This window comes from Alligator mississippiensis, chromosome 13, assembly GCF_030867095.1.
Source record: "Alligator mississippiensis isolate rAllMis1 chromosome 13, rAllMis1, whole genome shotgun sequence".
Classification (NCBI taxonomy): Eukaryota; Metazoa; Chordata; order Crocodylia; family Alligatoridae; genus Alligator; species Alligator mississippiensis.
The window spans coordinates 5451940-5478295 of NC_081836.1; the positions used below are offsets into that span (position 1 = coordinate 5451940).

Below are 26356 nucleotides of genomic sequence, written 5' to 3' on the forward strand. Positions count from 1 at the left end.
CAAAACCTCAGTCAGGCTCCTGTCTCTACATAGGAAACCCACACAGAAGTAGGATCCTCCAGTGTAGGCCATATGGAGAGTGGGAGCTGGACTCCATCCCATGCAGCACCGCTTCATCCTGCACCACTAGGAAGAAAACCATCACTTGTCACCACATGAACTAACAAAGTTGAGGACTACACCAAGCTTCACACCAGCCAAGCAGATGACTGTGTAGACGCAAAATAATGAGCTGGATCCAGCGTGCAATTATTTTATTTAGAATTTTCCATTTGTGCCTACCAGGGACACTAGAATTACTTGAACTACTAAAACATGACTGGTAAAAGCCTCAAGTCGCCCAACCAAAAACAAAACCCCACCAAAATGAAAGAAGACACCCTCCTAGAAAGCCACAGCAGCCCTAAGACAAGCTCCTTGTAAGTTAATTGACTTCAAACCAACAACTTCCCTTGCTAACTAATCTAACCAGCTCCATTCCCTTAAACACTGACTCCTGTTATATATGAGAGAAACCCTGGCTTACAACCAACAGAAGATGGTCACTGGCAGATAACAGGAAAAGTTGATCTGCTCAGTGAGGGTCAACCCTCACTGAGGTCAACAAATGAGGGTTGGCAGGGACCTCAGGAGGTCACATCTAGTCCAACCCCCTGCTTAAAGCAGGACCAGCCCCAACTAGGTCATCCCAGCCGGGGATGGATGTCAAGCCGGGTCTTAAAAACCTTCAAGGATGGAGATTCCACAGTCTCTCTGACTAACTTGTTCCAGTGCTTCACCACCCTCCTAGTGAGAGCGCTTTTCTGAATATCCAACCTAAACCTCCTTTGCTGCAACTTGCTAACACAGTAGCGTTAGTCAATGAGATCACGTTACATAAATTAGTACCTTCTACCTGCCTGAAGTGAGTTTCAGGAGAAGGATCATCTGTCTAGACCTGTCATGAAATGCTGTCCTCAAAAGGACAGTTTAAAAAGAAACAATCTTCTTTATACTACGGACCTACGTAGTAATTGAAGGTGTTGGATGCACTGAAATTATATGTAGGTATTTCCAACAACCCACCCACTGAAGATTTGATGTCCTTCAAAGGAAATACTGAACTCTGTGTCACCTTGATCAATTGTGGTTGCTCCTCCATTTCATTGAGTCACAATCTGTTTGGCAGATAAGTTTTATTTCGTACCATCACTATTACAAAGAGGTGCAGTGTGGTAGCAGCAATGTTTCACCTTATGCTGGATTCAGTGCGCGAAGATGAGCGCCCCTTCTTTTACCAGTAATCTTTAACCAGTAATATTGAGGGTGATTTATGTTTCATCAGTGCGGCTTATAAAATGGGAAGGAGGGAGCAAAGAAAGGCATAATGGTAAATTTCAAAATACACTACATCAGAAAACTGATCTCACTCAAGATTATCCTTTAGAATAGTCTTGTCACGATGTTGCTGGGCCAATCTGTTTACTTGTCAGACCAGACAGAAGGCAAAAGAAATACATATGTACAAGATAACACAAGAATCTTACAGGATATAATCCTACTACTGCTTTTGTCAAGTGGAGGGGGTGTCACTTTGCAGTAGAAAGTACCAATGTTTATTATGAGCTTGCCTTCAAAGACTTTCATAACCGCACCCCCAAAATTACAAGAGATTCTATTCGCCTCTCAAATTTGATCACTTCTGCCAGTCTGTCATCTCTGCTCACGCTTCAACGGGGACACAGTCGAAACAAAAGAATGCAAGTCAGAAAACAGCTTCCCGGCCCATACTACTAACACGTGCCCTTCAGATTCATTTCAATAATCAACATCCAATTTATTTTTTACCGTATAGATACTTCTTATTTTTTCCACCTGACTCAACTGAACCTAGACTAGCCATTTTCACTTTCTGGCTCTCAAGCTAGAATAATGTAGCTGTGTATGAATTTCCAGGGCTGCAGGGAAAGGTTAAGAGTCTGCACAAAATTTTGTGTGACGGTGATGGGGAATTGGGAGAGAGCAATAGAACTGTAACTGTTCGATCAAATTAAAGTCATATGAAGCACTGCAGGAGCCCTTTTTAAAAAAAAAAAATCCCCTAGCACTACATTCAGGCTGTGAAACTAGCTGACAGCTTCACTTGAACCTTGCTACTGACAACAGTCATCTATAATGTATGAAGCTCTTCCTGATTAAAGCGTTTTTTTTTTACCCCAGATACTTCTGTCACTGGAACGTGCAGCAAACTGCACAGTGATGGCAGCCCCAGTTATAACAAGACAGTAATCCTTAAATGCAAAAATCAAGACTATGGAGATCCCAGCCCTAACCAACAGGAAACTGGCAGCACGATAGGTGGGGGGAATTAACATAGCTACTGCAAACCTCATTTTTGGAGACCGCACAAAGCACCCTGAAAGCCTATGGAGTGCAACCACAATGAAGCTGGAGCTACCTAAAGACTTACTCTCTAGTAGAGTATAGCCCCTGGGATAGTTCTGCCTCTTCTTCAGTCAAATATATACTGTGGGGTTCTGGGTACCCAACTAGCTTCCCAACCCGCTCTCTATTACCCTCAAAAAATTTCAGCCCCAGGGACAGCAGCTGCCCAGGGAGTCAGACAGGCCAGCCAACTGCCGGCCTAAAAGCAGAAACATTTTACACACAGCTGCTCAGCCAAGGTTTAACTGTTGTATAAAGGAACCACGCGGGTGATGTCCTGCCTGCAAATAGGGCATTTTTTTGGCTCTGGAAGGGCTTGGTAGCACTCATCACATGAGCAGACATGCCCACACTCCAGGAAGACACAGGACTTGATGTTACTCAAACAGATGACACAGGCATTTTTGATAGTCTCCACGCCTTCCCCGCCGTCCAAGTTCATTTCCCGCACACGCCTCTCCCGGGTCTGCCTGAACTCCTCTTGCATTTGTCGCAGGAGCTGCTTCTCCCGACGGTGCCGGTACTGCTTCCTCAGGATGAAGAAGAGCGTGGCACAGGTGGCGAAACCGAAAATGACTGTCAGAATTTTCCAGAGCCTGACTCTCGATTCTTGCTTCTGGAGCAAAGCCTCAAAACCCAGGCTGCTCAGATAGTATTGCATGCCCTGCTTGGGGGGTTGCAGCTTGATAAGGCTGTTGTCAAGGACCAGCTCTCCCACCCCTGTTAATGTTGCTCCGATCTTCAGCATCTCTTCCGTTTCCTGGATGCCTTTGGGACGTTCGCCACTAATGTAATGGCCAATCACATCTGTGAAGGACTGGATAGAAGGGTGAAACTTCTCATACACCGTCTCCAAGCTGATTTCTGCAGCATCCATGGGCTTCATTACCCTTACTGCCACACCACCTGACTCATCATGAGGCACCAAGTCAAAGGCAGTTGTGTTGGTTCTCTGGTGAATGATCTTTTCATAGTCGTTCCTGGGAAAGGATAAGTGAGAGAAGTGAAGCCAACAAAGACCATCAGCTGGCTTAAATGAGCAAAAGCATCAGTCGCTTCACTGTAGATAACAGCGAGCAGGGAAGTAGGCATCTAATCTGCTTTATAAGGGTTTTGGTAAACTTAGCATTTTCAAGCCTTATGCACACCTGTGCAGCAGAGTTAAATGTTCTTCACAAGTTACGCTAAGCGCTAAGCAATTTCTCTTCAGCACCAGGAAAAAAGTAACACTGCACAACAGAAGTTACTTCTAATCTTAAAGGAGTGATATCCCTCATACATCTGAGAGGTGAAACATTGATATCACTGACGTACTGAGGCTCAGTAACATCAATCTGTTGACAAAAATTGCGAGAGTACCAAGTACTACATTAACTGCCCCTGTAACAAGTGTCTGGACACAACTGGAATTTCTGCAACTTTCTACTCTTGCTTTAAGTTGTTCAGCTCTGACAGAGTTTGGGCAAAAGTGTTTTGTTAGTATTGTTTGAATCCAATTTAGTGCTTGCCCTCAGCAAAAGATTATTTGGGTTGCAATAATTTTAAAGCTGTTTCCTTTTGCAGTGGCATTGTCCAGAGATGTGCATACTGCCCTCCTCTTATCGTAACAGTTCTCCTTCTCTCTTCCCTATTAAGTAAGGGGATGCTGAACTTCTAGCAGCTTGAGCATGACACTCAGCTATATCTAATGCCATCTAATCTTCCAGATGGGTGTGCAACTTTGAAAAATTGTTGTGTCACATGAAGCACAGCACAGCACAGCCACACAAGCAATTTTAATACACATAATCCAATTAAGTGAGATTTTGTCTAGGCTCAGAGTGCAGTGATGCTCTAGTTTCAGCTATTTCTGCACCCAGCTGCAGGTACTGAGCCTGGATTTATCATTTGAATTACATGATAGATCTATTATTAAGACCTCATTTTACCTGAGGGATATTACCAAGTTGCGGCCACTATTCAATAGGAACAACTTACAGCTGTTGACAAAGGCTCTTACCCTAGCTAGCTTGGATTATTGTAATTCTTTACTTTCTAGAGCACCTGTGTATACTCTATTAAGGTGGTAACTCACCCAGAACAATACAATGTGTAGTGTATTTAAACAGCTAGATTGGAGCAGCAACATATTCTGAGTGTTGAATCTTTACATTGGCTTCTTGATAAATTCTGCATTGATTTTAGAGTTTGCAATTTAAAGCCTTGAGGCATGACCCCATTCACCTGTATGGCTTTGCTGCCTCATACTCCATGTAATTCTGTGCTCTCTGAGAAGTCCACATGTTTAAATAGCTTTAGTTAAACGCTCAAAACCACAGGAGAAAGGGTGGTTAGTAATGATTCTTCCCAACCCTACCAATAAGAACATCCTTCTAGATGCAAACAGCTGCTGATGTATACTAGAGTTTAACAGCAGGGCAAGAAAGCCTTATCTGTTTATTTACACCTACTGACTTGAGGATTTATTGTATAGCATTCAGGCTTTGCAAGTAGTATACTCCTAAAGCTCAGCTTGTTTCTGGTCCTACTGCTAAGAAAGTAAGAACTGCCATACTAGGTCAGACCACAGACCCTCCTAGCTTAATATCCTCTCTTTCACAGCAGCAGACAGTAGTTTTTAAGGGGAAGGGTGGCAGATGACAAAACAAGGAGCAATGGTGTCAAGTTGCAGTAAGGGAAGTTTAGGTTGGATATTAGGAAGAACTCTCTCACTAGGAAGGTAGTAAAACACTGGAACAGGCTACCCAGAGAGGTGATGGAAGCTCCATCCTTGGAAGTTTTTAAGACCCGGCTAGACAAAGCTTTGGCTGGGATGATCTGGCTAGGGAAGGTCCTGCTTTGAGTAAAGGGTCGAACTAGATGTGATCTCCTGAGCTCCCTTCCCACCCTCATTTTCTAGGTTTCTATAGTTTTAAGTCCAGTAGCAAACCCTAATGTTATTCAGTAGATTCACTGTCAAGCCCTTCTGGGTAGAGAAAGATATAAATGTAAATACTACTGCTAAACTGAAGCTACACTACCAATTTTTCTCCCGATTCCTTTTTTGGGCATGTGTTTTCATCATAAAGCCAACAGAGGGTGCATAAATATCTGGATAATTTCAGACAAGGTTCTTTGGGTATATGTGATATCTTTTGTTAGACAAACTAAATAGCTACAACCAACAACCCCAAAGCATGGATATTTTTGTGCCCCGAAGAAAGAAGGACCTACCAGAGATGGGTTGTTCGATTCCAAACCATTTTATGCTCCTGTAGCGTCAGTCTCTGAATTACCCCCTTGTAATTGTCCACAAACTGGCTGTTGAGAGTTTCTTTAACAGAGCGTACAACACCTGAAAGAGACAGACAGAGCCACGCAGAACTGTAAAGGCCATTCTACAATGTGTTGTGATTGTTAAACGTTATTTAATTTTTAGTATAAATAAAATTAGCAATGCCAGAGTTAATCCTGTTATATCATAAAGGAATGTTATGGATTAGACAGCCGAAGATACAGGTACGAGGATCTGAGATTTAGTGCTTAGGTTTGCCAACCACCACCCAGGAGAATAAGGCCTATTGTGTCAGATAGCAGTGGACACAAGATAGTCAGGAAAACAAAGACACTATTCTAGAGTGCCTATTAGGTTTACCTTTTAATGGATAGCCTTTATTTTGCAACTCTTCGGGATTATACAGCCCCAGAACCTGGGAACTATTTAGCGTATGTATATGCTGAAATGGAATTCCCTTACCCTTTCGAATTACATTTATTCATTCAGGGTTTCCTTAACCACACTTTGATTCAGCTACTTGAGAGATGCTTGAAAAAAGTTGGGGTTTTTTTTTTTAGGAGAATGATAAGCCAAAAGGAAGAGATTGGTATTTATATTTAGAACCCTTTAATGCAGTGCCTCCCAACCTTTTTTTGTACCAGGACCCATCTGTAAACATCCATGGCCAGTCCCAACCCAGTGCCCCTCATTCCTGACCCACTGCCTCCTGTCCCCAGTGTGTGGGGAGAAGGAGGGGAGTGTGTGTGGGGAATGGGGACCCCCAAGCAGCCCCTTGAAGGCTGGAACTCTGCCAGTGTGCAAGGGAAAAACCATGGTTTCCCACATTTTTCTCCTTTAAAGGAGAGTTCATCTTGTTGATCCATTTTTAAAGTTTGCTTTTGACCCTTTTATATATTCTTGCAATCTACTTTTGGGTCATGACTCACAGGTTGAGAAACACTGCTTTAGTGGACTAAATGCTTATGTACATTACCTTCAATAACGGCATATGGAACACATTTTCCTGGTGCTTCCCTAAGGATATTCTTCAAGTCTTGGTCTAGATTAACTTTCTTTGCTCCCTATATAAACAGAGAAACACATGGATGAGTAATTATAGACTAAAGGGGTGTTATGTACGAGATACAAGGAAGATTTCCCATTGATGACCAATTTCTGAAGATCATCAACTGGAAGGCAGAAAGGAAGATTTTGAGAAACAAAGGCCAGTTTCCTTCTGTTTCTCAATAGCTTTTTATTCCCTTTTCTTCTCCCATTTTATTATTAATATATTATATTATTAATAATAATGCCTTCTTAGTTATCGCTTTTCATCACATATCAAAGTACTCTATAAAGCAGGCAAGTGTCATCCTCTTTATTTTGCGAATGGAGCAACTGAGGCAGATTTAACACTATAAAGTGACTTGTTAAGGTCACTCAGTGGGCCAATAACACAGCTGGGAATAATATCCAGGAGCATGTCTACATGAGACACTTAATGCACAATAGATGGATTGACTGGGCATTACAGCGTCAAGGCAAAAAATGTACTATTAGGCTAAGGCACACTAGTATTAGCCTACTGTGCATCAGCCATCACGAAAAAAATGTGGGATCATACTAATACGCAGTATAGCAGCCTACTGTGCATTTATTTAGTACAGGCAGTCCTCGACTTGCGTTTCGAGTTACAATGTTTTGTACTTACAACGTTTCTAAATTGACACCCTGTTTCAACTTGCAATGCTTGATCCGATGCAATGCCATGCCAGCAAACAAGTTTGCTGTGTCGCTCATCTCCCGGGAGAACATCTGTCCAAACTTTCTTGGACACTTTAAGAAATCAGACAAGGCTCCAGAAAAGCCTGCAGCCAGAACTCCTGAGAAGGCTCCAACCAAGAGCCCTTCAAAAAGTCCAGTAAAGTCACCTCGAAGATGTCCTTCCGAATCAGTATGATTGCTATTTACAATATAAATATATTAATGTAGCTATATTACTCATCTATAATTGAGCCAGTACAAAATTCTGGGCTATTTTTGGTGGAAATAAGTTATCAGGCCTTGGTGCAGGAACCAATCCCCCATTTATAACATTGTTTGTTATGAGCAGATTGGTTCCAAGTTACGTTTCAACTTAAGATGCAGTTTTCAGGAACCGATTGTGTCATAAGTCCCAGGACGGTCTGTACTTCCTTTTACAAGCCGGCACTGTACATTAGTGAACACGCAGACGTGCCCGGAGCCTCCCAAGTCAGAGCCCTGCAGCCTGGACACTTTCTATCAGCCACTGGGAATGACTTGCATCAATGCAACTGTCTAAACAATCTCAACTCGCTGAGGTTTTTTTTCCTTCATACCAGCCAGTTTATGTTAATACTGTGAAACAGTCCCTACACCAGCGTTAACGTACGGAACGTACAAAAGGAAACACCGCTGGGAACAGAAGAAATGCTCAACTTTCCCGAACAAACCTGGGAGCTAAAAACAAACAGTTCAGACAAGCGGACACGGAGCGTTTCAGTGAAGAGATGCATCCAAATAAATGCTTGTTAAACTGCATATCCCCTCCATCCTTTTAAGATGCTGTTTTTAACACCTTAACGTATTTATCGGGAAGCTTGGCGTCAAAAAAATGAAACTTCCCCGCAACTGACCTTGAGGCTATGGGCCACTTTGGATTTCTGCCGGTAAACCGAGTACAGAATCGCCGTGAGCGCCGAACTGGTGACCAGAAAAATGACCTGGCCTGTCGAGGGGCGCCCCCCGCTCTCCATCACGAGCAGTCGGACCCCGCGGGCGCCTGTGGAGGAGGAGAAAAGGGCGGTTGCTGCCGATCAGCTCGTCGCAGACGAAACCGTGCTCGGGTCACTGGGCTTTGCGGCGGGCGCACAGACCTCGTCGGTGGGGAGCTTGCGAAGACTATGTTGACAGTGGATTTGATCCGAAAATACACGGGGCAGAACCGGGCGCCGTGTTGGGCTGGGATGTGTCCCGGCCCAGAGCATCCGACTGATCCCCCAGGCCGGAGCCGGGGGCGCCGGTTCCCGTATGCCCGGCGGCTGCGGGGTGAGACGAGCTCCGGCGGAGAAACGAGCGCCCCCGAGAGCAGCCGAGCGGCGCCCGCGCACTGCGGCCCGGCTGAGGGCAGGGGCGGGCCGCACCGCGGGGACCCGACTGCCCACGTGCGGGAGGAGGACACGGGGAACACTCACCGCTCCGCGGCCCACCCGGGCCTTCCGGGTAGGCTTTGCTTCCGGCGCCGTCTTATGACGATTGGCTGCGCTCTACCCGCGAGCAGTAGAGTCCTGAGCCAAAGCCATAGAGAGGCAGGCTAGAGGGGACCCCAGACCCCCTCCCTGCTGGGGCTGATCTGTCTGCATCCCCTGCCTACCTTGCCCCAGGGGCTCAGGGCTGGGGTCCTGCCCCTCCTGGCCCTGGCCCTGGCCCTGGCCGTGCTGGCATGGGAGAGTGCTCTGAGCGCACCCTCGGCCATCCTCTTAAGACAAATCTAGGCACCCAAAGCCAATTTTGCCGTGCGGTGTCCATATTTTAGACGTGTCAATCTATGTGTAGAGACAGATGTTCAGAGGGGCTGAGCTGCGAGTCCTGTAGAAGATTATTTGCACCTCCAAAAATGCTGAGGTCCGGTGCAGAAGCCTTCGCCTCTTGCACCAGGCCAAGGGCACGTCACACCTCCGGCCCCAGCACGTTGGAGACACGTGCCTTCCCCGCGTGCTGGGCATGGGCGCAAGGCAAGAGGCCTAGTCAGGGCATCCGTACTCAAGCACTGAACCAAGGGGCTTGGTTTTGCCCACTCCCCTTGCAGGCGTGGGGTGGAAGGGAAATGAAGAGTGCAGGGATCAGCAGCTCTTGGTTAGGAGCCTGGATGTGGCATCAGGTGCCCATGTGAGAAGGGTGAAGCGGGGAGCAGGATGAAGAAGGAAGGCAGCCATGGGCAGATGTTACTCTGGCCATCGAGCTGGATGCAGTCATGCCACACACTTCGCACCAGCATGTATCCTGCCATCCGTGTGCTGCCGTGCGCATCGTTGAAGAGGAAAAATTTCAGGGGCTCATCAAGAAGCAATCAGTCCCATTCCCTTCATTCAGCAATGCTCAACTGGGTCCTGTGGCAGCTTGGGGTGCCTGGAGATCCTTTCAAGGGTGCCGCAGGATGCCACACCATGGTAGCACGGTTAGGTGTGCAGACATGATTTCCGAGATAGACTCGGAGCTTTCAAACAGGAATCTGTCGTGTTGAAACCTTTCCGATCTGCTGGGGTCTTTCTGAGTTTTTTGCAATGGAAGAATTGCTCTGTTATTTTTCAGGCAAGGTTTTTTGAGTAGACGTGATATCTTTTATTAGCCCAACTGAGTAGTTGGAAAAAAACTTAGAAAAAAATTCTATTATTTTTCTGCAGTCAACAAACGAGTGAAAACTCAGAGCTGACATTTTCAGAGGGGGCGTCTCAAACTTATCAAGGGGTGCCTCAAGTCTTAAAAGGCTGAGAACCACCGCCTTAGTTCCACCCCAGTGCAATACTTCTCTGTGCTGCTGCCTTTGTAGCCGCTAGGTGGTGAGAGACTCACACTAATCTGAAAGGTAGAAACTAGCACTAACGTGAAAGAGCCAGGCACAACAAGGATAGGCTGTATATTTTGAAGACACCGTGGCTCCGCTGCAATTCCGGTTTTGATGTCTGGGGAAGTGGCCAGTCCCAGGAGGGGAGCGTGAAGCCAGCAGTTCTCCCATGGCCGCAGCTTTCACTAGAAGGAACTTTCACAGGGGCCCCTACCAGCCACTCTTGAATCGAAATGGCCTGGGCTGCTTGGGATGCTACTATTTTTTCTTGCTTTACAAAACATATATTTCAAAAGAAAATCAGAGCCACTCTGAATGCTCTACTTTTAACACCAAAAGAGAAAATGATGGTGCTTGTTTACCTTAATTCCGTGTTGTAAAGGTAAAGAAAGATATGCAAAATCATATTAGTAGCAATGAACCTAAACCAGTTTTTCTAATTCCTTCAAAGAGGGAATGGGGCCTGGGGTAGATCCTTTGGGATATGCACATAGGTAATTTTCAGTCCTGTTTTACTGAGGTTCCTACGCTATATCTATCACTTCAGTACAGGATCTGAGCACCCCAGGGATGCATATAAGCAGCTATTGTACTGTAGGGCCGCTTGGCAGTCCTTAGGGTATACACATCTGTCATGCAAGTGGCCGCTAGAGGTCACCATCAAGAACAGTTCAAACAGAGTGATGTCTCAAACAGTGATGTCTGGTGCTAAAGGTCCTGTGAGCCCAGCCTGCTGCTGTAGGAGAATTGCCCTGTGATATTTTCATTGTTGATACAATGCTCAGCACTCGTGGAACGCGTTTTGTCTGCAGACCTCAGAGCAAAGGAGAGAAAGTCATCGTGGGCTCTCTTTATTTGAGACAAAGTGGTTAAAAGGTGATGAGTCAAGACTTTCTGAGCCAAACAGACACAAACCTGGCCAGGAACTCTAAACCTCGTTTCCATAGGCTCCCCAGTGCCACATACATGCAATACAGAACTTACTTTCACTCTCCACTCCCATAATCTTCCCTCTGAGCTGTTTGGACTAATGGCTGAATTCTGGTTCCTAAGTACTCCCATGCTCACCTTATGCCCAGTTCCCTGGCAAAATAGGAAACATGGCCTTGATGAAGTGGATGGCAAGTGCACACATTTTTTAAAGTGAGAGTCATCACCCATTGGAGCAGTTTAGCAACAAATGCGGACATTCTCCAACAGTTAGGACCTTTAAAACTAGATTGGATATCATTGATAAAAGAGACACTTTAGTTCAGCCCTAAATGATCAGTGAAGAAGTTCTAGGTTAAAACAACAGTTTATACTGTTTAGGAAGGCAGACTAGGTGATTATAATGGTTTCCTCTGACCCCCAAATCCATATGCCTATGTGTGCTTATCAGTTCCCATGCCTTTTCTTAGTGGATAGAGGTTCTCATCACCAAAGCTTTTGTGAATAACTGATAATCTGTTGGCAACCCCACTGGAAGGGTTAGGAGGTGAAAGGGGCATAAAGATTGAGCCACTCTAGATGTTGCCTCTCCAAATCAATATAAAAGAAGTATGGGGAAAGGCATGGTGCATGCTCTGATTGGATGTGCTGCTTCTTGGGGAGTATCTACTCTCCACCTCGCCCTGTTTAAATTGGCATGGGAGGAAGAGGAGAAAGAAAGAGGGAACAGGAAAAAAATGGAAAAGGAAAGCCTGCTTCTGGCCCTGCTCTCACTCAGAAAGCCACCACATAACTAGCTTCCCAACCATGCCCAGTTCTTTCACCGTCACACCCCTTTGCTATGGAGTGTTTGCAAATCCCTGAGCAAAGTTGCGGTACAGAGCTTGGGTGAAGTTCTTCCCTGCTTGCTTTCATATCCCATGCTGTGCTTCAGAGATCTTGCTCCAGTTCCCCTCTTCTTCTGGTCAGGCCATTCAGGGGGCAGAGTCTAGAGACACTTGGGTCCCTGTGGTACCCTAGGAGCAGGAGAGCTCTGTCACTCTGTGCCCTGTGAGCTGCAGCTGTCAAAAGGGACTTCACTGGGAGATGAGCTTTGAACTTTGGTTAGATGCAAAACCTTCCTGTGCTCACTCAATAAAAGTACGCCCTGCCATTGACAGAGAGGCAGGAACAGCTACATCTAAGCCCACTGGAGAACGATGCCAGTATTCCTGGGTGAGCTTATTTTAAAGCCAGAGGCAGAAAGGGCATGAGCTGACACATAGGGCATGCAGCCCTGCCAGCTGCGGAGACACTGGCTTGAACAGAGTTAGTTACTCACTCAGCTGAGGAGCCTATAGTTTATGCCAGCACTAGCCCTGCAGCTGAGTCACAACCCAGCCCCAGGGGCAGTCACAAAAGGAGCAGTGTGAATGCAGCCTTTGCTTGGATTGTGTCTTGGATTGGGGATAACCCTGTTGTCATTGCACAATGGCCAGTGAAAAGGGTTAGCACAAGAGCTGGCGTCATCCCAGGCATGAGCTCGCCTTCTAGGCTGGTGCATCAGCAGCAAACTGAGCAGCCGCTGCAAATCCCCTGTGCTGGATTGGGATCCCCCTGGATGGCCTTTAATCCTTTCACTGCTGCCCCTGCATTATCCACAAAAGCTGGTGACCTCTGGAGTCCTCTGGTGCAGCCCATATATTACAGTACCGACAGCTTCAGAGATGCCTATAAATCACTCCTGTGTGCAGTGCCAAGACCACTCAGGGGGTGCATGCTGCCTGGATAGACCTGCAACACTTGCCGATCAGAGCTTGGGGTTAAGAGGTGCCTGGTTAGAGATACCCCCCACCACCCTGACTTAGACATGTACCATGGACTCAGAGAGAAGAGTGCTACTCAGCACATCTGGAAACAGCTGGATGGCTCCAGGAAGTTTCTTTTCCAAGGAGCAGCCAAGCCTAACCCTGCTTAGTTTATGAGATGTGACAGGATCATCGTGCTGCATGGCAGCATGTCTGACAAGCTCCAGGCTCCTGACGTTCTGTGGGACGTGAGAGGTCTGCTGAGCTGCACTGGGAAGAGCAGCCGGCAGATGGAAGCACCCAGTCCATGTTGGGGGGTGGAGATCATGTTTTGAGGGCCTGCACCAGTTCACAACTCCTCAGATCACGTCTCCTGTCCACTCCATTCAGTTGAGGCTGTGTATGGGGCTGGCAGGTGCTGGCTGGGACTGCTGAAGTGTTTTGCCACTAGCTAATTCAGTCTTTAGGTGCTGAGAGCTGAGGTGTGATTTCTAAACCACACACACACACACACACACACACACACACACACACACACACACACACACACACACACACACACTCCTTAAACACTAGCTAAATTCTATTTTTAAAGGAAACTTAACCCTTGGAGGGCTGGCGATGAGTCTGCAAACTTGTCTGCAAAGTCATGCAGCCCCAGGACTACATTACAAGCCCTCAGCAAGCTGCCTAAGCCTTCCTGTAGTGAAAGGCTTGAATTTCTACCCAAGACTCCTCTTCCTGAAGTCCCAGCCATCCACCCAAAAACCCTCCCTCCAGCTGCCCAACCCTTCCCACCGTTCACCTCAACACACCCTGGCTTCCTTTCCATTGTCTAATTAGCCTCAAGGAAAGGCTTCATCTACCTCCCAAGTCCTGAACCATCCCACTGGCACCCAACACCTACCCCATCCGAACAGGCTGACCCTTTTCCCAAACACCAAGACATCCTTTCTACACAGCCCCACTGCCCCTCAGTCCCAGACCCTCAGCCACTCTCCCACTTCACATACACCCATGCCAGGCAAAGGGGTAAAATAGTTCAACATGTACCATCCTTCCCCCATTGGGTCTACTTGGAAGCAACACCTCTTCCCAGACTGGCCCATGCAGGACCACGGAGAGGGCTGATTCAAGGAAGAGACCTGGCAGCAAGGCAAGGTCCTAGGTGACTTGGGTGGCAAAGGCAAGCAGGGGGCACAGGGCCTATACTGTTTTCAGTCTGAATCCAAGGGCTCCGCTACCCATGTGGCACAGCCAGGGGGAATGGCTCAGAGTCTGCTCTGGACAAAACCTTCTGTCCTCAACATTTGCCTCCTCTCCATCCTCTCTCCTTCACTCCCTTAGCCTGGAACTCGTGATGACCATACCTGAGAGTTGACAGACCATGTAGTGACTGCTGCACTGAGGCCCATTGGGCGTCACGGCTCAGGCTCCTGCTGCCCCTAGGTGCACAGGAATCGCCATCTCGGAGGGGGGAAGGGCCCAGCTAGAAACAAACCAAGCTTGCAGCACCAGCGAGGAGAGATGAGTTGGAGGTGGGGACTGCTTTTGGGTTAGGACTTCCAGCACAATTCTTCACCAAGGATGTCCATGCACTGGAGGGCTGCTTTTGGACACCTGGCATCTTGTAAGCTCAGTGGGGAAGAGAGCACAGATTGCCCTGTTATCAGACAGCAGGGGCCACGCCATCGGTGCTGGAGGAGTAACAAATTCCCCTAGACATTTCCCCTGCATCAGGGGCACGAGCCTGAGTCCCAACAAAAGGCTAAAGACTAATACTCAGACCTTTCACTCAGCAAGAAGCAAATGAGCTTTTAATAAAACCCACATGCCTGAAAGGCAGAGGAATAAAAGGAAAGAGAAAAACAATCTTCTTAGCTAAATGGGCCAAATCCCTCCCGGTGGAAGCTCATCGGAGTGGGTGGAGTTATGCCAAAGATGCATTGGGCCCCCTATTTTTAAAATGCTGGTTGCCATGGCTACTTGAAGCAGCCCTTTATTTGATATCGTTTCTAGAACTTCAGTTGCCATCGTGATGGAATGTGGATTTTCAAAAGCACGGAGTGACTTTTCTTTGGGTTCCTTTTTTTTTCCACAAGATATTTGTTCCCCCCAAAGCAAAGATAAAAGCAGCAGGAACATGAGGATGACTGCGTGGAAAAAGACAGAAGGGAAGGCAGCGTGATGTTCGTATAACAGGAAAGGGCCGTGCCCCAAACCCCTTCCTCTTGGAAATTGCCCCTGCACGATCCTCTGTTACAGCACAGGTTCATTTCACAGTTTCTCTTTATTCCTGATGATTGGCTGCAAGGGCCTGATCTCCAGGGACCTCCACATCACAGATACAATCTGATGGTTTCAAGCCTACCATCTACCCCCATGCAACACCCGCACACAGGTCCCTGCCATCAAACGTGGGTGCCTCTTTGTGACACCCATGTGCCACATCAGGTACCAACTCAAGTCACTCGGTGGCAGCCAGCGCTGCTCTGAGCACCAGCCTGTGAGCTTGGGGCATCCTGTTAAAGCTCTTTGGTTTGAAAACAACATGGACCTATACAGTCCCCCTTGGCAGGCACACGTACATACACACGTACATCCATATGTGCGAGTGCACGCAGGGAGAAATTAAACAAGCACACAGATGCAGAGGCACCCAGAGAGACACAATTGCACACATTCATAGCCATATGCATGTGCTCACACATAGCCCCCTTGCACCACACAATCCTTTACTAACCGGCACCCACATCACCAGCACCTCCATCCCGGACCTGTAAAATCCTTCAGTTATAACTAGTACAGGGTAGTGAACACCAAACCAACGAGCCTCCTGACCCAGGACCCAAATAGGATCCAGTGAAGGGACAAGTGCCAGAGACACCTGGAAAGCCAGATGGGGCCTTACATTGCTTTGACATGGCAGATGCTCCGACCCCGCGGTGACGGGCTGCGGTACACATCTCTAGCAGCGATAGATGGGCTAGGAGCCTGATCCGCTCTCAGTGCTGACACTGACTCTTTCCCGGTTCTGGCTCTAAAGCTGTGGAGTCACAACAGCAGTGATGTTTTGGAGCTGGCAAAGGATAAAACACAGCAATTGTTCTCTTGCGGAAAACACAGATAAACTTTATTACAATTCCTGTGTGCATGTGTGTGTGTGTGTTAGTGTGTGGTGGTGCGGGCATATACATACAGCCCTCCCCACCCTGTGGGGCTCTCTGCTGTGCACATACAGATGAGACGTGCGCTGTCCATCTCCCCCTGGAGTTAAAACACCCCCTGCATTATGCTTCCGAACAAAGCTGCTTTCTCTCCGTAATGCTCTACACCTCCTCCCCAGAGTTGGATACCCAGGGGCAAATTCATCCCTTATGTAACCCTACTGAAGCCAAAGCCAGGATGAATTTGGTCTCGGGTGTTCTACATCCCATCCCCTTAAGACAAATCTAGGCACCAAAAGCCCATTTTTCCATGCGTGGGTGTCAACATTTAGACATCTAAATCTATGGCTAGCTACCTTTGGGCAGATTTTCCGAGGTGCTAAGCTGCGAGTCCCATAGAAGACTGTTTGCTCAGCACCTCCAAAAATCAGGCCTTTTATTAGCTGTGCAGGTTTATAAACTGTGACCTGGTTTGCAGAGCTACTTGGCGCCCCGAACCCCTTCTAAAGAACAGCAGGGAGATCAGACCCTTAGAAGCTCAGCCCTTCAGCTCCCCAAGTGCTTCAGCCTTTCAGCTCACCCACCGCTTCAGACACAACCCAGCACTTGCCCAGTGGGACACATAGAAAACTGTACAAAAATTGCACGTCGCAATAGGAGCGAAATCTATGGGTCTCTCTATGTAAATATATGGCATTATTTTAAAGATATAAATTTCAATGTATATCAAGTAGTAAAAGTCACTCCAGCTGGAACAGCTTCTGGGTCTCTCAGTTGAAATATAAATATAAAATCTCTCGGTTCACGTGCGTGCGTGTCTCTCTCTTGAAATCGCTGCAAGTCGCACACCCCCCCCTGCTCAGTGCTGGAAAAGGAACCCTTGACCCACCCGAAACCTGCAGGTCTGTCTCGGCTCTGCAGGAGCCTGTCCGTGGCTCTCTGGCCAGTCATTAAAGTCCACTGCAGTCGTTTCTCCCAGGCAGGTTAGCAGGAGGGACAGGCGGGTTCGAAGATAAGTGCTGAGGCTTCCCAGAGGATCCCAACATCTGCTCGCAAGAGCGGATGGAAAGGACAGTTCCAAGCCGGTGCTTTTACTCGGAGGGCGATGAACGGGTGGCTACAGTCAGTCCAAGTGAATAAGCCCCATCCGTCGGCAGAGGCTGATGACTGCCGTCTGGTCCCTCAACAGCCCTGGCCATCACTGGTGGTAAAGACAGCAGCCACGGGAACACGGACGGGGACCCTGCGGCAAACAAAGTCCCATCCTCCTCACCGCCACCCCGGCAGACGGGGCAACCTGTAGCCTTCCAGCTTCAGTAGCCGTGGGGCAGCGGGCTCCGCAGGCTGCAGCCCCGCATCTCCCGGGTTAATGTCAGCACCGTGGCCCGCTCCTTCTGTTTCGCTGTCTCGGAGCCCGGCGCCAGGCTCCCGCTGCCAGGGCCGGATGCACCGCTGTTGCGCCTCTTGGCGGTGGCGATGCAGCTGCTGACGCGGTCGAGGCTCCTGTGGCTGCCGGAGTTGAGGCTGGAGGCCCCCAGGGCCCTGCTGGTGGTGGGCCTGGGTGCGGCGGGGCTGCCGGCACAGGCCGAGCCATCGTCCCCGCCGGCCGCGAGGCTCTCGTCTTCCTCCTCCTCCAGGATGGAGCTGAGGCGCGGGGCGCTGCGGTTCCTCTCGGCGGGCGGGCGGTAGGGGCACTTGGCATTGAGCAGCTTGCGGATGGGCACCAGCGGGATGATGGCGTCGCCCAGGAGCTGCTGCTGCACGTGGCGGAAGTCGTTCTGGCGCTTGAGGCGCTTGAACTCGTTGAAGGCGGAGACCGAGGTCTGGTAGAGCAGCAGGGCCATGGCCCGGGCCTTGTCGGCCTTGGACACCAGCACGGCGTGGCAGCGCAGCACCACGGCCTTGTTCTTCACCTGGTGCCGGTAGACCCAGGCGAAGACCTTGGGGTGCCGCCCGTCGGCCACGCAGTAGGTGATGCGGTGCAGCAGGTAGGCGTGCCCGGGCCGGCGCGCGCCCTTGTCGCAGGGCGTCATGCGGATGCCGTGGGGGCCCAGCGACAGCTTCATCTTGGCGCCGCCGCCCCCGCCGCTCTTGGCCCAGATCTTGCCCACGGCCTCGTCGGTGCAGCCCTCGCCCTTGGCGTGCAGCGTCACGGCGTTGCCCAGGTACCACACGGTGTAGCTGGGCTCCTCCTGGGTCAGCTCCACCTTCTGGCGCCGGCTGCGGAAGACGCTGCCCAGCCGCTCCAGCGGGCACTCGGGCAGCAGGTCGGGGCAGGAGCGCAGGAAGCTGGCCAGCAGCGAGGCGTAGCTCAGCCCCGGGCCCAGGCTCTTGCCCTTGCCCTTGCGCTCCTCCTCCACCAGCACGAACTTGCTCCGGCGCCAGGGCAGCATCGCGGCGCCGCTCCCCGCCGCCCGCCGCCGCCCCGGCCCCGCTGCACTGGAGCGCTGAGCGCCCGCACCGCCACCGCCACCGGCACCCGCACCCGCACCCGCACCTCCTGCGGCTGCTGCTGCTGCTGCTGCTGCTGCGGCTGTACCGCCCGCCCGGCGAGCCGCTCCGCCTCCCGCCGCCGCCTCCTCCCGCCTTCCTGCCTTCCTTCCTTCCCTCCGCCCGGCTCGGCACGGCCCCGCGCCCACCCCGTGTACCGCGCGCGCACACGCACACCCTGCACATGAGCGGAGCTGCAGCCAAGTAGTGACACACACACGCGTGTGCACCCCCCCGGGTATCCTTGTACACTGTGCACAAATACACACGCACCCCCCCCCCACGTGAGCGGAGCTGCAGCCCAGAAGTCACACACACACACACACACACACACACACACACACACACACACCTGCATCTTTATACACACACATACACGCCAAGGCTGTACACAAATACACACACACACCCTCCTGCACATGAGCGGAGCTGCAACCAAGTAGTTACACACACACACACACACACACACACACACACGTGTGCACCCCCCGGGTATCCTTGTACACTGTGCACAAATACACACGCACCCCCCCCCACATGAGCGGAGCTGCAGCCCAGAAGTCACACACACACACACACACACACACACACACACACACACACACACACACACACACCTGCATCTTTATACACACACATACACGCCAAGGCTGTACACAAATACACACACACACCCTCCTGCACATGAGCGGAGCTGCAGCCAAGTAGTTACACACACACACACACACACACACACACACACGTGTGCACCCCCCCGGGTATCCTTGTACACTGTGCACAAATACACACGCACCCCCCCACATGAGCGGAGCTGCAGCCCAGAAGTCACACACACACACACACACACACACACACACACACACACACACACACACACACCCTGCATCTTTATACACACACATACACGCCAAGGCTGTACACAAATACACACACACACCCTCCTGCACATGAGCGGAGCTGCAACCAAGTAGTTACACACACACACACACACACACACACACACACACACGTGTGCACCCCCCGGGTATCCTTGTACACTGTGCACAAATACACACGCACCCCCCCCCACATGAGCGGAGCTGCAGCCCAGAAGTCACACACACACACACACACACACACACACACACACACACACACACACACCCTGCATCTTTATACACACACATACACGCCAAGGCTGTACACAAATACACACACACACCCTCCTGCACATGAGCGGAGCTGCAGCCAAGTAGTTACACACACACACACACACACACACACGTGTGCACCCCCCCGGGTATCCTTGTACACTGTGCACAAATACACACGCACCCCCCCCACATGAGCGGAGCTGCAGCCCAGAAGTCACACACACACACACACACACACGTGTGCACCCCCCAGGTATCCTTGTACACTGTGCACAAATACACCCCCCATGAGCAGAGCTGCAGCCCAGAAGTCACACACACACACACACACACACACACACACACACACACACACGCGCGCGCGCGCGCTGAGGCTGTACCCAAATACACACACACACACACACACCCTTCATATGAGAGGAGCTGCAGCCCAGAAGTCACACACACACAGTTGCATCTTTATACACACACACACACACACACACACACACACTGAGGCTGTACACAAATATACACTCCCCCTGCACATGAGAGGAGCTGCAGCCGGGAGGACATGAGAGGAGCAACAACCTAGAAGTCACAGACACACAGACACACACACACATTGAGTCTTTCTGTACACACATGTGCTCTCTACACACACACACAGCACATGTACTGAGTCTCTACACACACACCGAATCTCCACCCCCTGCACACACTGAGTCCATGCACACACAGTTCACATGCAGAACAGCAGCCCAGAATTCAGTCTCTGTCTCTCACACACACACAAACAGTCCAGGCACACAGACACACACACACACGCATGCATGCACGCTGAGCCCATACACAAATACACACACACACACACACCCCCTCCACATGAGGAGCAGCAACCCAGAAGTCACCCCCCCCACATACATTGAGTCTTTCCACACACATCCACTCTCTACACACACAACACTCAGACTGAGTCTCTGCACACACACTGAGTCTTTCCATGTACACACACACTGAGTCCATACATGCACAGTCCATGCAAACACACAGGGTCCATACACTAATACCCCCCAAAACACACATGCATGCACACACTCACACCTCACATGAGAGGAGCAGCAGCCCAGAATTCACATACACACCCTCAAATACACACGTGCACACACACAGACCCTCACCCAGAGGCGCCTCTCATTCTCTCATGTATGCACAAGCCCAGATTCTCACAGCAGCACGTGCACATGTACATGCCTGGAGGTCACACGTACAGAGCATCCCCGAGTGTGTACACAGTCGTCCAGAACTCACAAGCAGCCCCGGAGAGGCCACACCACACGCTGCGGGAACTCACAGCTCACAGACGGGGAGACGCACCTGGCTCATAGCCTCACCTGGACCCCAGCCACGGACCCCAACCAGCATGCGACCCACATTGCTTGCTTTGTCCACGGTGCCACCACCCGGTGGGCTGCGTCCCCTGTGCTCTCAGGAAACCACAAAACCAGAGAAATCCTGCAGGAAGCCTTGCAGATCACCCCAAACTCAGGCCTGCAGCATCTTGGCATTAGAGAGCATATATCCCTCTCTCAGTGGGACAGGTACTAATGCTGCAGTACACACCACAAGCAAATGCACTATATTCCCATCCTAGAAACATCAAAAAACACCATGGCCCAGCTCCCTGCAGCTGTCTGATAACTTCCTTATGCTGGGGGCAAAGAAGTCAGTTGTTGGCGCTTTGAGAACTTAAAACCATATTTAAGCAGGTAAAAAAGGATGGTGTATAGCACCCCCCCTAAATGTCAGGCCACCTTTTTTAAACCCAAGGGGAAGTATTCCCGCCTGGAAAGCTTAGGCAAAATAATTTACCCCAATATACTGTTTTTGGTGGTGACACCAAAGCAAAAGAGATGATTATCCTCACTGATACATCTTCAAGGCACTTTAGAGATGCTTATTATCAAAACAAGCCCATGGCATGGTAACAAGCCCATGAACTCCTCTCCAGCCAGGGGAAACTAAGACGGAGCAGATGGAAAGAACGTGTCCAAAATCTCAGAGGAACCAGAGACCAATTCAGAGGCTTCTGACTCTCAGGCTGCCTTCGATCACTCGACTACACTTTTTTTACCCCAGATAGCAGAGATCCCGGCTCCATTTAACTTCCTTCTTAAGAGCGAGAAACAGAACATCAGTTGATTTAGGCACCGTCACAGAGGGTGGAAGCAATTAAACACCAAAGAGGCATGTGTGACTCCGTATGGATTTGTGGGTGTGTATCTGTGCGTGTGGGAGGCACAGTCACACACTGTATTGTTGCCTCCAGTACATCCTGTAAACATGTTAAATGCCCTAGAAATTTGGGTTTCCTCAATGTTTGCAAAAAAATGGGTCAGGCCTCATTCTCACAAAAAACAAACCCCTTTGTGCAGAAAACAGCTCTTGTGTAAATGATAATCTGCCTTAAGTAGTATGAAAGGTGTGGCTGCAGCAGCAGTACGGTCACGCTGTGCGTACGTGCGGGCAGAAATGGGTGAGGAGGAAGTGGAGATGGGGGAGTCTTCCAGACAATTGCCTGCTGGAAGCCAGAGCAGCAGTTTGAGCGAGGGAGACCTCGCTGGCCCTGGATTTTTGCAAGGATGGTTTCGAGCAGCTCCTGGATTTGAGACACGAGATCCCTTGCAGCTAACTTGAGAGTGGCTTCCCATTTCAGGTATTTAGCAAGGAAGGGAATCTGCTTTTATAATGACTGATTATTATTCATATTACAGTAGTGCCTGCGAATCCTAGTCCTAGTCAGGCCTGCCAGCATTAAACCAACAAGACTTCCTTGTGTTAGCCTCAGAATCTGTAGATTCATGTTTAATGGTCAAAACCGACCTGAAACTTTTAAAACTGCTAAATCAAAACCTCAGAGAAGGGAAGACGTGGTGGCCTGAGACTGGGTAGATCTTAAGCCCCAGCTTTGCCACAGGTGCTGTGGGTGACCTTAGATCAGCACTATCTTGCTGTGTGTTGGTGCCACCTTGGGAAAACAGCAAGATTTCCTTTGTTCACTTTGGAAACTCTTCAGGGCAGGCCCTGGTGATCACTAGTCATGTCAATAGTGCCTCAAGAACAATATGGCCCCAATCTCAGGTGGAACATCAAGGCAACTCCCTAATACAAATAATTAGCAAGGACCTGATGCAGGCATGGCTGAAGTAAATGCAAAGATTCCCATTGACACCACTGGGATTTGGAGTGGGCTCTAAGGGAAAGGTTTCATGAAGAATACTTGTACCCCAACCCTGGGCCTCCCCAGTGCTAAAGGTAGGAGCAAATTCCCACATTTCCATTAACGCAGCTCCTCATTTGTTGACGCTCTGGGCTGTTGATCTGTTGTTATGCCTTGTTACTCCCTAAATTACTCTGGTTGAGATCCAGCGGCTGCTCGACTCCATGATGTCAATGGGGAAGAGCTGGCTCTGTTAATTAAGCAGTAAGAAGCATGCCTGGGTCCTTCCAAGCCATTGCAAGTCTCAGTTCAGGAACTTAAGAGTTCACACTCATTAGCTCAGCAATGATTGTGCACAATGGAGATGGCTCCTTGAGTTGTAGCATGACTTCAGCGGACCTCTAAAACACCCCACCGCACAAACCTGCTGTGTCAGAGTGTGCAGTGAGTCCCCAGTGCTCTGGAAATGGACTCATTTGTTGGCATTCAGTCCCACTCATTTGTTGAGTTTTCAGGCCCGTAATAAAATTTCAGACTATTGGGATTCAGCTGCTTCTTTCTTAGCAACTGTTTCTTCTCCTTCTTTTTTTAATGACCTGAGTCTCTCTGGAATGAATGTGCAAAGAATTTGTATGATGCAGAGGAATGGAGCAGTGCCCAGGAACTTGATTTGCCTTCTACAAGATTCAGTGGGGTTTTTTGCAAGGCGCCTGTGATTATTGGATAGAGTTTATAGTAGGTCAGCTTGGATGAGCCCTGCAGATGTTTTGAAACTAGGGTGGAGTGGCTCAAAGAGCATTGTGATGAATAGGGGGAGGAAAGAAGGAAAAGTTAATGTGGATAAAATAGCAGCTCATCCCATTCATTTTTCCTCCATTTTAGAAGCAAATGCTAGCAGATTTGATAAAACAACCCCCCCCCCCCCCAAAAAAAAATTAAAAAAAAAGAAATAAAAAAAAAATGGAGGGAGGTGGGGAAGCGTCTCAACGAAGAAGACAAAGCAGCAAAATGGGGAAAGTGGAGAGGAGCAGAAATGGAGCGCGAGAGAAAGGAAGAACTGCATTCTTAGCAGCCAAGAGCTGCATGCCTGGCAAACCCTGTTTGCTGAGATACTATATAGCCCATGCTTGGAGAACTACTGGCTCTATGAAGCACTTGTGTGTAGTCATGGGTCCGCAAAGATTTCACTTGAGCTAGTGAATGGACTAGCTGTAAAGGGGAGTAGAGGTCAAGGCATAGTGGTCCTGATTCTGGACCCAGAGGCTTACAAGGGAGCTAGCATAAATTCATTGTAAATGGACTGCCCCCTCAGCCCCTTCTGCACCACAACACAGACCTCAGCCGGTGGATTTAAAGGAATATCTATCTCCATTTGCTGGTAGCAGGAGTTGGCTATTGTCTACTAGTGCTTCAGCTCTGCAGCTAGCAGGGGTTACACGAAGAGTCCCAGTTCCAGGCTGTGTTTATTTCTGCTGTGGAGCCTTTAGAAAGGCAAGGAAATAACCTCATAGCAGATAGCAGAACATCAGATAATGAAATGAGAGTCTGAGCTGCAGGATGACTTTGGCAGGTCCTCTTATGCTAATCAGCTCTCTGCTCTTTTTCATCCCATCATCCCAATAATAGTTCAAATGTAGCTCCTTGCTCCTGGTTCAGATCCTGAGACATAATCTTGGCAGCAGCCCCTTTGAACCACGACCCAGGAAACAACCACGTGCTAACAAAACCAAAGCCAGCAGGAAAGGGGGTCCTTGCCATGCAGGGCATCCCCACAGAAATCCAGCCAGCCACAACAGAGCCACTGATCTGCAAACACTGCAAATCCTTCCCAGTGGAGCATGAGAATGGCCTGCGTCCCACCACTCCCGCATTAAGGAGGGCTCCCCAGCTGCTTGCCTCCGTCACGGGGAGATTGGCAGCGAGGGAGCTGGGCTGTGGAGCTGACAGGTAGGGGATATGTGCTCCTTCCCAGTACAGCCTGCCAGGGCTCTCATCTGCCCCTTCAAATCCAATCAAGGGGAGGACAAGGAGGTAGTTGGAGCCAGGCCCTAATGAGCCATCAGTAGTGACTTCACATCATGCCAGGGAAGCAGTCCAGGAGGCAAGGAGAGAACCCGTGACTGGCACCGCTGCTCTGGAGGAGCCCTGGATAAAGATCATTATTCAGTGCCACCTCTCACTCCCTTCCTCTCTCCCTCCCTCCCTGGCATTTGTGGCCGTGTGATAAGCCCTGTGTCAGGACAGAGCTAATTACTCCTTCTGTGCACAGCTCGGCTCCTTTCTGCTCAAATGGGGCAGGGAGATATTTTAGAGAGGGGATTCTGGGGGAAGGCATGTCTCCTCCCGCTATCCTTAGCCTTTTTATAACATCTCTTGTCCAAAGCTTTCAAGGCCATACACTGATGTGTATGAACTCAAGGTCACAGCCTCTGAATTATGATGATTATTACTGTTTCATACTTGGGGAAACTGAGGCAGAAATGGGAGGTGACTTGGCTCTTTCTAGCAAGCAAACCCCAGCTAGACCCAGTCACCGTGGTATGTGCTGAGCTTCCCCCACCCCACCCCAATACACTGGTGGGCGCAGCTGGGAGGCAAAACTGTGGGACCCAGGCTAAGGCACCCACTCTGAGCACGGATGTGCCTCATTGCATCAGATCTTTTCCAGCCCCGAGATGTGACTGCAGATGGCAGCATTCAAATCCAATCCAATGCCAGCTCTAGCAGGGCAGCGGTTACGGCTGCTGGCTCTCGTTAACAAGAAAAGCCCAGGACCTATTTGTCAAGCTACACCTTAACTAGGAGTCACACAAACACACATACCCTGGTGTCATGCCTGTGTATGGGCTCCGTGATCCAGTAGGGATCTGTTCTCCAGGGCACCATCCCTTCTTGTCCTCCTGTTGGCTTCCTGCTCCTTTTTGGTGTCTTCGAGAGAAACGTACCTGCCTTCTTTTACAACGCTGTTTTCTCAGCATGCTTCTCCAGGGCCTCCTCACAAAGCCAAGCAACTGCAACCTTAATATAGCTATTTTACAACCCGGCACTGCCTGTCCTACTCAGCAAGTCTTCTTAATGCTTCTCATAATTCCAGTCCTTGCTGTGGAGATTGCTCTTCGTGTGGAGGAGCAGACCCGGTTATAGTAGGCTCTAAATATCTGTCATTGAAACCAGTAGATTAGACACTTGAGGGTCACCCCAACCCAACCAAGTCTGTGACAGAAAAGACCCTTTATTTCTGTGTTCCTATTTTTGCCTGAGCCAGTTAATCTGGGAGTATTAAAACCCTGGCTTCTGGTGCTATTTCCAGACTGCAGTCCTGCAAGGCCATTGAAATCCAGTTCCCTGGGGCTACAAAATCCAAACTACTTGCATAGGAATATTG

At 49.5% G+C, this 26356-nt stretch overlaps 2 protein-coding genes and 1 long non-coding RNA gene across 5 annotated transcripts in view; 1 reads left to right on the forward strand and 2 right to left on the reverse strand.

Moving 5' to 3' along the window:
* The window catches only part of LOC109286287 (uncharacterized), a 66918-nt gene that overhangs the window by 16356 nt on the left and 24206 nt on the right, over positions 1-26356 (forward strand). The window lies entirely within an intron of this gene.
* On the reverse strand, positions 240-8969 carry MUL1 (mitochondrial E3 ubiquitin protein ligase 1). Of its 3 annotated transcripts, none has more exons than XM_014602022.3 (5): positions 8896-8969; positions 8338-8483; positions 6675-6762; positions 5638-5758; positions 240-3404 (listed from the first exon to the last, which is right to left on the reverse strand). In XM_014602022.3, the coding sequence occupies exons 2-5, from the start codon at positions 8455-8457 to the stop codon at positions 2666-2668; spliced, it is 1068 nt and encodes a 355-aa protein (XP_014457508.1). In that variant the 5' UTR covers positions 8458-8483; positions 8896-8969; the 3' UTR covers positions 240-2665. The 3 variants fall into 3 exon arrangements, with proteins under 3 accessions (XP_014457508.1, XP_059572828.1, XP_019355556.1); XM_059716845.1 differs by lacking the exon at positions 8896-8969 and adding an exon at positions 8578-8880; XM_019500011.2 differs by lacking the exon at positions 8896-8969 and having other exon boundaries at positions 8338-8880.
* FAM43B (family with sequence similarity 43 member B) lies at positions 16086-18658 on the reverse strand. Its single transcript, XM_019500010.2, has one exon. It carries the CDS (start codon positions 18540-18542, stop codon positions 17463-17465), a length of 1080 nt encoding a protein of 359 aa, XP_019355555.1. The 5' UTR covers positions 18543-18658; the 3' UTR covers positions 16086-17462.